The 12,362-nt window shown below is 44.1% G+C and overlaps 1 protein-coding gene across 6 annotated transcripts in view; it reads right to left on the bottom strand.

The window, feature by feature from the left end:
- STRIP2 (striatin interacting protein 2) overlaps positions 1–12,362 on the bottom strand; it is a 44,450-nt gene extending 32,088 nt beyond the window's left edge. For 2 of the 6 annotated variants that reach the window (XM_082399158.1, XM_082399162.1), the window contains exons 1-4: positions 12,084–12,362; positions 5,421–5,490; positions 2,314–2,388; positions 1,167–1,301 (exon numbers count right to left, since the gene is read on the bottom strand). In XM_082399158.1, the coding sequence (XP_082255284.1) occupies positions 1,167–1,301; positions 2,314–2,388; positions 5,421–5,490; positions 12,084–12,224 (421 nt within the window). In that variant the 5' untranslated portion in view covers positions 12,225–12,362. Of the gene's footprint in view, positions 1–1,166; positions 1,302–1,379; positions 1,773–2,313; positions 2,389–5,420; positions 5,491–12,083 lie in introns of those variants that run through there. The other 4 variants (XM_082399159.1, XM_082399160.1, XM_082399161.1 and 1 more) reach the window with 4 other exon arrangements.

Below are 12,362 nucleotides of genomic sequence, written 5' to 3'. Positions count from 1 at the left end.
AGGTCCAATGTGCTCATCACTGGTCTGTCTTAAGTTTGAGTTCCCTGAGAAGCAGATCCAGAGATAAGGATTCAAGTGCAAGTAGTTTATTTGGGAGTTGACCCCAGGAACCATCGGTAGAGAAGTGGGGAAGTGAGATAGGGAAGAGAAGGCAGCCAAGAGCTCAATCCCAAGTGGGGAGAAGCTCTGGAAAACATAAAACAAACAACTCAGAATCATCCCACCCAAGAGGGGTGAGGTGGTCAGGCTATTCATCCAGTAACTCCTGGCAGTCACTGAGGAATGCTGCTGGACTAGGGGAGAACATTAATTCCCTAGCACTTCCTGGCTGCCCTATGTGGGCTGCACAGAAAGCCCTCAGGCAAAAAGATGAAGGTACTGGCAGCTGGAACTTGGCCAGAGCGCCAGACCCAAGAGATAGGCTTGGGCACTGCCTTGTTTACTGCAGTCGTCCCTTCACCAGATGTCCACTCTCTTTCCTCTCCATTTATGATTTTTCTTTTACAGTTTTTTAGCTCCCAACTAGTTGGTTCTGCCAACAGTCCTCTTATTTCTGACCTCAGGGATTTCTTTTACTACTCCAGCTAGGCTCATTTTTCTTTCCAACACCTGGCTAATAGGTCTCTTCTGGGAAGCTTTCCTCAGTTAATTTCATTGAGTTCTGATTCTCCAAATTACTCACAGCAACCATTCCTGCTGCTGTGTTGGCTTGGACCTTCTAAATGCCAATGAGAAACAATGCAGAGGGTCCATGTGTAAATTGGTGGCACCCTCCCTGCCTCCTCTCAGTGTCAGAGCCAGGCCACAGCCGGTAAAAGAAACCTCCATGCTCAGCTGGTGGTACATTGTCAGCTCTGGCCACAATGACCCTCTTGCTAGTCTCCACATAGGATTACAGCCCAGGCTAAGGAAAAAAAGAACCTTATAAGAAATCCTGGCATGCCTGGAAAGAGAAAGGCCGATTCCAAGGGATCCAGAACAGTACCTACCATCATCTCCTCATCTTTCGCATAAGCACAAGGTTACTTCTAGCACATGACAAGATCTGTCCTCGAGGGGCAGGAACCTTGCTTTCCCAGCGTGGCTTGCCTCATCCTAGTCCTGCTAACACCGTCTCTCTCTCTCTAGTGTCCACCCCTCTCAAGTTGGCAAAGCTGGCCACTCACCTTGGGCCAGGTAGAGAACAGCTCGGGCCACCTTCAGTCGCCGTTCCCTACTGACCACCTCCAGCCGGTCCAGGAGTCCCATCACATAGGCCTTCTGGGCATCTTCCTCCAACTCCAGCCACTCCTTACCCTGCACTGGGAACAGAAGGCCATACAGATCTAGTGTCAGCTGTTGCCTCCCCTTCCTGGAAAGGCTCCTGAGAGCATATGTACCTCTGATCTCAGTCCCCCAATAAATTCTTCTCTTCAAAAGCTTTCCTTGTTTAGCTGAGAAAGAATAAGGGATGGGAAAAGTAAAAAACCCAAATGTTCTGGCCTGAACCCACTCTGTAGCCTCATCTTCCTCCACATCCCCTCCATTTCCACTTCCCCCTCCCCAGCCTATACGGTTCTATCTCTCTGCCTTTCCTCAAGGAGTTCCCTCTATCTCCCTATGTATCCAATTCCTATTCATCCTTACAGGTTCAATACAAATTCACCTCTTTCCCACTAATGCTCCAGCCAGAAGCTCTGTCCCCCATGATACTTTTTACTTCTCTAACGACACTTCCCATTTTCCTCTTGGCCTCAGCTAGTTTTGTGACGTACACATCTCCCCTCTGCTATCTGACTATAATTTCTTTAAAGATACTGTAAATTCACCTTCACCCCTGCCTCCTGCATCTCTGGCACAAAATGGGTACTCACCACACATTTGCTGAGTTGAACACTGAATTGCCACTGACCAAGTAAGGAAATGGAGGTCTGAGTGGATCACAGGGTGGGCACATGAAATTATTACCAGATGCTATGAGGAGTGAGGCAGAACTGGAGACAGGGATTGAACACTAAGGTCGAAGACTAGGCTGGGCACAGGGTTACCAGGCAGCAGGGAACCAGTCCAGCCCCACCTCCCCATTCCTCTGTTCTCTGGGCCCTTGACATCAGGGAAAGGGACCCAGTTCAGGCTTCTCTTGCTTCCACTCCATGACCTCTCCACTTGAGATATAGGAAACTCTGTGTCCCATATGCAAAAAGGAATAAGAGAAGTTATATGGCTATGGAGAGGATGAAGAAGGATCATACTTTGTTTTAGGCTTTTTCTAGATCAGCCTTGAATATCATGGAGAGAAAAAGCAGATCTCTATGAATAAGGATCTGGAATCACCTTGGGTCTTGAAATCTTCTTCAAAGCACCTCCTGTTAGCGGTGAATTCCGGGTTTTCAGTGTAGCTATACAATTCTGTGGCAGGAAAGATAGGACAGAGTCACAAACATTCAGCAGATCCTTATAGAAGGGGCCTGGGGTGGAAAAGGTGGCATGAAAGAGCTAAAGCTTCCAACACATTCCTGTGTCCAATTCAATCCAGAGTCAGCTTCCTCCTTTTCGGAGCAGTTAAAAATAGCCACTTGGGTCCCTGGGTGATTAAACCATCAAACCTGTCCTCCTCCTGCCAGCTGGCTGCTACAGCAGAGAAGGCAGGCTCCAACATTTGGTGAGGGCCAGGAGGAGGGCTGGAACAGAGAGGGCTGAATGTCATCACTCCTGGTTCTTAGGGCTGCAACCCCTTCTGCTTGTCAACCCAGACTGGGACTAATCCTGTCTCTAGGGAAAAAGCAGGCAACACAACTCCTGAAATTTAGAGGCAAGATCCTTGTGCTATTCAAGGAGCCAGTTCATTCTCTCCCCGCTGAGTTTCTTCGAAGGGTACAGAAGTTTATGTTCCTGCCCACGGCCACCCGGGCAGCGGCAGAATCAAACCATATAGAAGCAGCTTTGATTGCCAAAGAGCGGCCTGTGCCCAGGAAAATCTAACTTTGCTGACAGCAGCCTCTCAATACAAAATGCAGACAGCTTATGAGAAATAAAAATGCCCTTTCCTACACACACATACGCACACACACACACACTCCAGAACATCACACCAGTACGCTCATCTTACAGAGGATGAAGAAGTGAAGTCATTAAGTCAATAGGTGCTTCCTCAAAACTCTGTTCCCTAACTAAGACCCTTGGTGGAAATTTAACTAGGTCACAGATAATTCACAATGCAAGAGAAATTCACTTATATTTCAGCCAGCTGTCTAATGGTCAAGAAATACCTTGTCTGGGAGCCAGGGCTTTTGAGTCCTGAGTTCCAAAATCCTGGAGTGACCAGAAACAAATCCCAGCTCTGTTTGTTAAATTCTTCAGTCATTAGTGAGTAGTGTAGATATATATATTTTAAGAGTAGAGCACAAACCCAGTTAAAAAAGGGAGCAAGGCTCTTAGGTACTAAACTTTGCTTTTGTCTTATTTTTAAAGTTTAGATCATGAACTTTCATATACTACCGGTAAATACAGAGTACATAAAAGGCACCGTGTTTATCTTCTACTCAGATTAAACAAATGTTAACACTTGTCATATTTGCTTCAGACAGCTAAAGTCCCTTCTTCCTTCCCAGTCTTATTTTCCTCTCTAGAGATAATCACTATGATGAAATTGGTATGTATGCTTCACATGCCTATTTTTATACTTTTAGTACATATCTATGTGCCTGTAAACAACACATGATATTGTTCTGTTTTTCAAGTTTTTATCCAAGCAGTATCATATTGTATAAATTATTTTTTCTTAGAAGCATTTTTTATTATGTCTTTCAATAGTTTACATGAAAAGCAGTGTGATGAACACATCCATTCACTTAACTGACACGGTTCTTAATCAAGTGTGCAATAGACTTCCCAGAAACATCTTTTAGACTTGTGTGTTTAAGCAGTTTTTTTGATGCATGTATAAATTATTTTGTCACTGTTTCTTCTCCCCTTTAATATGTTTTTAATATTTATTGACACTGAAGCATATTGATATAGATCAATTATTTTAATGACTATACAGTAGCCTAATATATTGATATACTACAGTTTATCCATTCCCCTACTAAGTTGTTTTCAATTGTTCACAGTGGCGACAATAAACATCTTTGTAAGTGTTTTCTTGGGCCCAAGAATTTCTTTAAAGTGTACATCTAGAATCACTGGGTCATAAGACGTGTGAATTCGACTTTGCTAGATATAACCAAACTGCTTTCCAATTTTATACTGTTCCCTCATGCCAAGCCATGTATAAAAAGTACTCATTTCTCTGTACCCTCACCAACCCCAGGCTTTTAAATTTTGCATCTGATGATTGTTGAATAATATCTCACCATTTTAATTTGTTTTTCCCCATTTCCTAACATAATTGAATATCTTTTCATATATTTACTGACCACATGGTTTTCTGTTCTGTGAATTCCTGTTCATATTCTTTGACCATTTATCTATAGTCTCTATTGGGATGTTCATTTCTTTCTCTCTCTCTATGTGTGTGTGTATGTATGTGTGTATTCATATTCTGGATTCTAATCCTTTGTTAGGTATTAAACTTAGCTCTCTATTTCTGTCACTCATCACAAAATCTATTCCCTATGCTTATTCACAAGAACTTCTTTAAAAGCGTTTGTCTCTTTTCTCTGAAAAAAGCCTGTCTTAAAGTGTCACTTTCATGTGACAGAATATTTAACTTTCACACAATTTCCACCCAAAGCTCATTTATTAATAATTGGCATTTGTAGCACATGTAACATGGAGGCCCTTAATGCAAGGAGATCACGTTTAGCCAAGCTAAGAATCCAGAGAGAAGCAGCCCAGCATTGAAAGAAGAATGGGATCACTTAACACCAGCTCAGAAATATCCAAGCAGAGCTCCACTGTGATGGATATAGATGACATGTTCAGCTTTGCTCAGCTGGCCAGTTGTCTATACAGTTTTTCTTCAGACATTGCTGAGACTTTAATAAGGGGCAAGTATTAGGGGAAGGGGGCGAGATGGAGGTAGAAAAGAAAAGGAGAGAGAGATGGAATGGGAAAGCAATGGAGTGGGTGGCAGAAAGAAGCACACAAAGATATGGGTGACTATGGGAAGAGAAAGAAAGGAGAAATGGGGAGAAGGTGGAGAGAAAACAGATTTGAGAGTGCACCAAAAGAGAATAAAGAAGGGTGAGCAGAAAACAGGGATAGAATGAAAGAATGGAGAATGCCATACATAGCCAAGGAAGCATTCACAGAAAGAAATGTGAAAGCAAACAAAGAGATACTGACCACTGGAAGGTGTAGAGAAGTGGGAATGTGGAGAACAGTCTGTGTTCTATAGCCACTTGCTGAGAACAGACAAGCTGCCAGGGGAGAGCACAGGTATCTTCCCTCTCCTCCTGGCCAACCTTCCACTCTTTACAGACCCATCTATCTCATACCTGACAACTCTGCTGCGTGCCCATCTGTGTCTCCATACTCAAATTCCAGGGTAGGGCAGTCCACAGAGCCCTGTAATGGAGAAATCTTTGTGGTAACTTGGGAAAAAGGTTGACAAAAGGAGATCATACCCTCATTTCATTTTCCACCTCTCTTGGAGGCCGAAGTTAGAGGAAGAAGGCAACTAGGAGAGTTCCATCTGGGCCTTTCATCCAAGAAGTACCCTCCTCCAAGCCAAAATTAGAGGCTCAGTGTGGGGCTGGGCTGAAGATTCCTATATAGAATCAGAAACTCTGGGCAAAGGACCAGGATCATGAACAGATACGAAAGCTACAATCTGTGCCCATATCTGATCTACATAAACACAGACCTGAAGAACATCTAGCTGATCTCTAGAAAAACAAGACGGATGAAAACAAAAGAAGTAAACTGGATTCTGACTTCAGCTCTGTCATTAACCCATTGTATGATTTTGTATGATTTCATTCTGTGGATCATAGTTCCTCATCTATAAAAAGAGGTCCTTCAGTTCCAATATTCCACAATTTTAGGACTGTCAAATAAGGTAGCATTTCTACTTCAAATTGTATTAAAGGCTAGATTTCCTATGATGTTGTATGTATAAATTTATAATACCCTTTTAAAAGTATTTTTAATACAATCTTACCCCCGAACCTCTTTAAGCATTTTGGGATAGATTTTTCCTACCAATATATTAATAAATATGAATTAAAAAAAATTTGGATTCCAGCTCTTGTCACATACTATGTGACCTTGAACAAGTTACTTAACCTCTTTGTGCCTCAGTGTGGTATAAAAAATGTATTTGGTCTTTGCCCCCTCACGCACCTTCCTGGCACAGAGCTCTTAAAACCTTTGGAATTTCCTGAGTAGTAGGAGTGTCTGTTATTCATAAGGAGCTCCTGTCAACCATACCTGAGTTTATGCTAATGAGGTGACTCAGAGTGAGAGTTTCAAAAAAGGGGCTCCAGGGAGGGGAGGAGGCTGGAGACTGAGTTCAATCAAGTGGCCAATGGTTTGACCAACCATGCCTAGGTAATGAAACTCCATATAAAAACTCTGAAACAATGTGATTTGGGCACACCAACGTGCTAGGAGGGTAATGCCGCAGAGAGGGCATGGAAATTCTGCACCACTCCACCTCCATACCTTGTCCTATGCCTCTCTTCATTTTGTTCCTGAGTTGTATTCTTTATAATAAAATTGTAGTCATAAATATAGCACTTTTCTGAGCTCTGCGAGTTGTTCTAGCAAACTATTGAACCTGAGGGGGACAGTCATGGTAACCCCTGAATCTGTAGTTGGCCGGGCAGAAGTGCAGGTAGTCTGGGGATTCCACTGTGGCTGGCATCTGAAGTGAGGGCAGTCTTGTAGGACTGAGCCCTTAACTTGTGGGGTCTGTGCTAACTACGGGTAGTGTCAGAACTGAATTGGTATCAGGGAATTGTTGCAAAATGACGTACTCAAGTTTTCTCATCTGTAAAACGAGGATAATTCATAGGGTCATTGTAAGGACTAAATGAGATAATAGAGGAAAAGCACTTAGCACACAATCCAGCACCTGGTAGCACTATGTGGACAGTTACTCTAAGAATTTTACTTACTCTACTTATGATTTTAATATTATATTATAAAGGCATTTTTCTCATACTACTATTATTTTTTTAAAGATAAAGGTATACTTTTTTAAAAATTAATATTTATTTATTTATTTATTTATTTAGGCTGCGCTGGGTCTTAGCTGTGGCACACAGGATCTTCGTTGCCACATGCAGGATCTTTGTTGCAGTTTGCTGGATCATTAGTTGCGGCATGCAGAATCTTTAGTTGCGGCATGCATGTGGGATCTAGTTCCCTGACCAGGAACCCATGCATTGGGAGTGTGGAGTCTTAGCCACTGGACCACCAGGGAAGTCCCTTTCTCATATTATTATAACTGTCACTTTAAACAGCTAAGTGAAGAGCTCCCTGATGCCCTAGTGGTTAGGATTCTGGGCTTTCACTGCCACGGCCTGGGTTCAGTCCCTGGTGGGGGAACTGAGATCCTACAAACTGCACGGCACAACTAAAAAAAAAAAAATTTATTAAAAATAAATAAATAAACAGCTAAGTGGACAGATATCTATTGGCTTACTTAACCAATTATCTATTGTTGAACATTTGTTTTTAATTTTTCTTTACTATATACATGAAGCTGTAATACACTTATAAATTTTTTCATATTTAGGATCTTCTCTGACAGTTTCTTATAAAGGAAATGAATGCATCAAACCTTATGAATATTTGTATGGCTCTTTGTACATGACAAGTTGTTTTCCAAAACCACTTTATGAATTTACACTGCCAAAAAGGTGATTTATGTTTAAATCCACTATAGCAAAGATTTCCAAACTTCTGGATTACAGGGACCAGTAAGAAAAAAGAAAGGTGGATGGTGGAGAATGACATAAGGTTGTTGATGTTTTATTTTCTAAGTAGAAACTTTAAAAATCTCTTATATATATAATTTTTAAAAATCGTTTAATACCCCCAAAATGCAAGACAAAATATCAGAATAAGAGCCATTAAAAGCAGTGAAGCTTTTTTTGACTGTAAGTCAAAGTATAAGTAAACTTTACATCATGTCCCAACACACACAAAAATGGAACAGAAGTTTAACAAAATAATATTTACCACTACTATATGTGATACACCAGTACTTCCTATTAGTCTATTTCTTTAAAAAAATGTTGGGATTAATCTCCAAGATTTACAAGCAGCTCATGCAGCTCAATAACAAAAAAACCAACAACCCAATCCAAAAATGGGCAGAAGACCTAAAGAGACATTTCTCCAAAGAAGATATACAGATTGCCAACAAACACATGAAAGAATGCTCAACATCATTAATCATTAGAGAAATGCAAATCAAAACTACAATGAGATATCATCTCACATCGGTCAGAATGGCCATCATCAAAAAATCTAGAAACAATAAATGCTGGAGAGGGTGTGGAGAAAAGGGAACACTCTTGCACTGTTGGTGGGAATGTAAATTCATACAGCCACTATGGAGAACAGTATGGAGGTTCCTTAAAAAACTAAAAATAGAACTACCATACGACCCAGCAATCCCACTACTGGGCATATACCCTGAGAAAACCATAATTCAAAAAGAGTCATGTACCAAAATGTTCATTGCAGCTCTATTTACAATAGCCAGGACATGGAAGCAACCTAAGTGTCCATCATCGGATGAATGGATAAAGAAGATGTGGCACATATATACAATGGAATATTACTCAGCCATAAAAAGAAATGAAATGGAGGTATTTGTAGTGAGGTGGATGGAGTTAGAGTCTGTCATACAGAGTGAAGTAAGTCAGAAAGAGAAAAACAAATACAGTATGCTAACACATATATATGGAATCTAAGGGGAAAAAAAGGTCATGAAGAACCTAGTGGCAAGACGGGAATAAAGACACAGACCTACTAGAGAATGGACTTGAGGATATGGGGAGGGGGAGGGGTAAGATGTGACAGGGTGAGAGAGTGGCATGGACATATATGCACTACCAAATGTAAAATAGATAGCTAGGGGCTTCCCTGGTGGCGCAGTGGTTGAGAATCTGCCTGCCAATGCAGGGGACGCGGGTTCGAGCCCTGGTCTGGGAAGATCCCACATGCTGCGGAGCAACTAGGCCCGTGAGCTACAACTACTACTGAGCCTGCGCGTCTGGAGCCTGTGCTCCGCAACAAGAGAGGCCGCGATAGTGAGAGGCCCGCGCACCGCGATGAAGAGTGGCCCCCACTTGCCGCAACTAGAGAAAGCCCTCGCACAGAAACGAAGACCCAACACAGCCATAAATAAAAATAAATAAATAATTAATTAATTAAATTAAAAAAAAATAGATAGCTAGTGGGAAGCAGCCGCATAGCACAGGGAGATCAGCTCGGTGCTTTGTGACCACCTACAGGGGTGGGATAGGGAGGGTGGGAGGGAGGGAGATGCAAGAGGGAAGAGATATGGGAACATATGTATATGTATAACTGATTCACTTTGTTATAAAGCAGAAACTAACACACCATTGTAAAGAAATTATACTCCAATAAAGATGTTTTAAAAAAAAAAATGTTGGTCTCAACTCACAGGTTACTCCCTACAGTTTGAAAAACATTGTTTTAAATTACATACACCCTTTAAATTTAACGTATTGAACTACATTTTATGAAAAACTCACTTTAATGCCTTGAATTTTCCTCATTTTGCTACAAACCAGTTAAACTTTGTCAAGGACTTTGAGAACCACCTAAAGCAAGGAATCTGGCTGTAAGAGGTCTGAGGTGAATCCTTTGGTTAGGTTAAGAATCTTTTTATTAAGCAAACAATCATTCTCTAGCTTCCTTTTAAGCTTAGGATATCCATACACTAAGCCATTGGGAGAGGGTAGGTCAACGGTGTCCCTATAAACACAGTGATGTACGAGGCTCTGTTGACTTGTGCCAACAGTAATTCTCTTCCAGTAATTCCTGAAGCCCTAGAGAGGAAAGAAAATCATCCTCCCCAGGACTGTCTTCCACAGGAATGCAAAAGGAGGGAGGGAAGGAAAAGCAGATAGTCATCTATCTGAGAGTCAAGCAGAGAGTCTGGCACCTGGGTGTTGTGATAGGGGATGTAGTGACAGGTAAGAGCAGCTCTCCTGCTGCAGTGGAAGGTGAAGGAAAGCTAATGTTTCCAGTCAACCTTTGGGCAGGCAATGAGCTCAGATGGTGAGGATCACTGCAGTTGCTCATTTCCACATGAAAAGTGCAGCTGCAGACAATCAGGCGGTAAACTGGGTAAACTGTGGTGCAGGTGGAAAGCTCTGAGTCTCTGGATACTGAACTCACTGGCAAGAGTAAAACTATGAGAGCCTTTTCCTGAAGGAAGACTTGATAGGTAGGGAAAAAGCCTCCTGGTTCAAGAGGAGTTTTAATTCACCCATAGAACATATCATTCCAAATTATTTTATTCACTCCCACACTGTCTGTCTCTCCACCCCAACTGTGGAGAGACTGCTGTATCCCTAGCACCTAAAACAGTGCTGGGCATATAGAAAGGACTCAACAGCTATTGAATTAATAAAAGACTCATCCCCCTGCCCCATCCCCCAGAAACCATCTGAACAAGAACGATGTCTCTATCGGGGAAGGAGAAACAGGGTGCCCTAAAAGGCCAGATTCGTACTGAGGCAGGCAGGGAGATGATATGGTGCATAAAACCCTGATCCAGTATGGCAGGAGGGCTGAGCTCTGCCACTGAAAGGTGGTGTGATTTGGGGGCCAGTCTTTTCACCTCCTCCACTTCTCTCTTTTATAAAATGGGATGGATTCCTGCTTGTCTGTATCAAAATGGAAAGCATACATGAAATCCCTTTGAAACTGAAATACAATTCAAATGGTAAACCGTGGACTGGGATGCCTAAGATCTGGCTTCTACTACCAGTTCTGTCCCTTGATGATGATGGTAATACAGTACTAAGAGCTACTGTGTGCTAACCAACTACATGCACCGTGCCTGCACTGAATTAAACATTTCACATTCAATTATCTAATTTTGACTTTATCGCAACCTTCTGAGGCAGGTAGTATTAACCTCATTTTACAGAGGAAGAAACTGGAGCTCAGAGGCTGGCAATCTGCCAAAAGTCACACTGAGAGTAAATGGTAGGGCTGGGATTCAAAACCTCAAAAACCTGCTCTGACTGAACCCAAAGCCTGGTACCCCTGGCCACTGTGCCAGATGTATGACCTTCGGCAAGCTACTTCTGTCTCCCACTTCCGTCAAAGTAAGGGCGAAAACCCGGTGACCTCTACAGACCCTTCCACATCTGACATTCTGTGGTCTGATTCCCCGCTCAGATCCGGTTCTGCTCTTGGCTAGTTGATGGAAGCTGGCTGGATGAGGGGGTTGGAGTGAATGTTAATTCACTCCTTTCATCCTCCTAGTTAGGGTTTCTTTTAAGAAGAGGGAACATTCATACTCCTCTCTGTGGGTCTGTATCGTGCGGTGGTCCATCCACTCGCTCCGGTACTGCCCCGCCTGACTCCTGTATCATTAACCCTTACGGGGAGGGGGCCTGATGTCCGTGGAATGTGCTCCCTCAAGGGCTCGCCAGCACACGGGGGTAAGGAGAAGGGCCCAAGTCACGCGGCTGCTCTGCTCGGCTCGGGGCGCCTCGGGGTGGGAGGGCGACTGCCCCCACGCCGGCCCCTCTTCACTGCGGCCGGGCTCCGGCCTCCCACCCCTCAGGCCACTCACTTCACCTCTCCGCGCCTGTTCCTCCTCTGTAAATTGGCCTTACGAATTACCACTCCGGGGGGCTACAGCGATTAAGTGAGATAAATATGTGAAAGTATATCACGCTCTATCTTCGCGCCCCCAGAGGGAGGCCAGAGGGCTAGAAAGCCCCCGACCCGCGGCAGGAGACGGGCGGAGAGGGTCAGGGGCTGCAGAGCCCGGAGTTTAGGCTGCGGCGGGCCCCGCAGGCGCCCGCTCCGAAAGGCGGCACGGGGCGCGCAGGGGTCTCCCGGCGGCGGAGGGGGACGCGACCGAAACACCTCAGCCAACGCTTCTAGCTCCGGGCGTCTACCGGTCCCAAATGAAAGCTCTCCGGGCTCCTCACCTCCGACTCCCGCCGCTGGCTTCTGAACGTTTCCCGGCCTTTAGGCACCGCCGGCTTCCCTTTGCCGCCGCCGTTGCCGTTTCCGTTGCTGTAGCCATTGGCAGGCGGGTTCCCGGCCCCGGGTGCCGCGGGGTCCTCCATGCGGCTCTCCTCAACAGCTCCCCTCTACCGCTCTGCGCTCTCTGCCAGGGGTTACCCCACAGCCGCCGCGCTCCGGGAGCCAGGCCCCGCCCCCTCCACAGCTATTGGTTGAGACCTTTCTCCGCAGCCCCACCCTGC

This window comes from Balaenoptera borealis, assembly GCF_965194805.1.
Source record: "Balaenoptera borealis genome assembly, chromosome: 7".
NCBI classification, from domain to species: Eukaryota; Metazoa; Chordata; class Mammalia; order Artiodactyla; family Balaenopteridae; genus Balaenoptera; species Balaenoptera borealis.
This window is presented reverse-complemented; position numbering and strand designations above follow the sequence as displayed.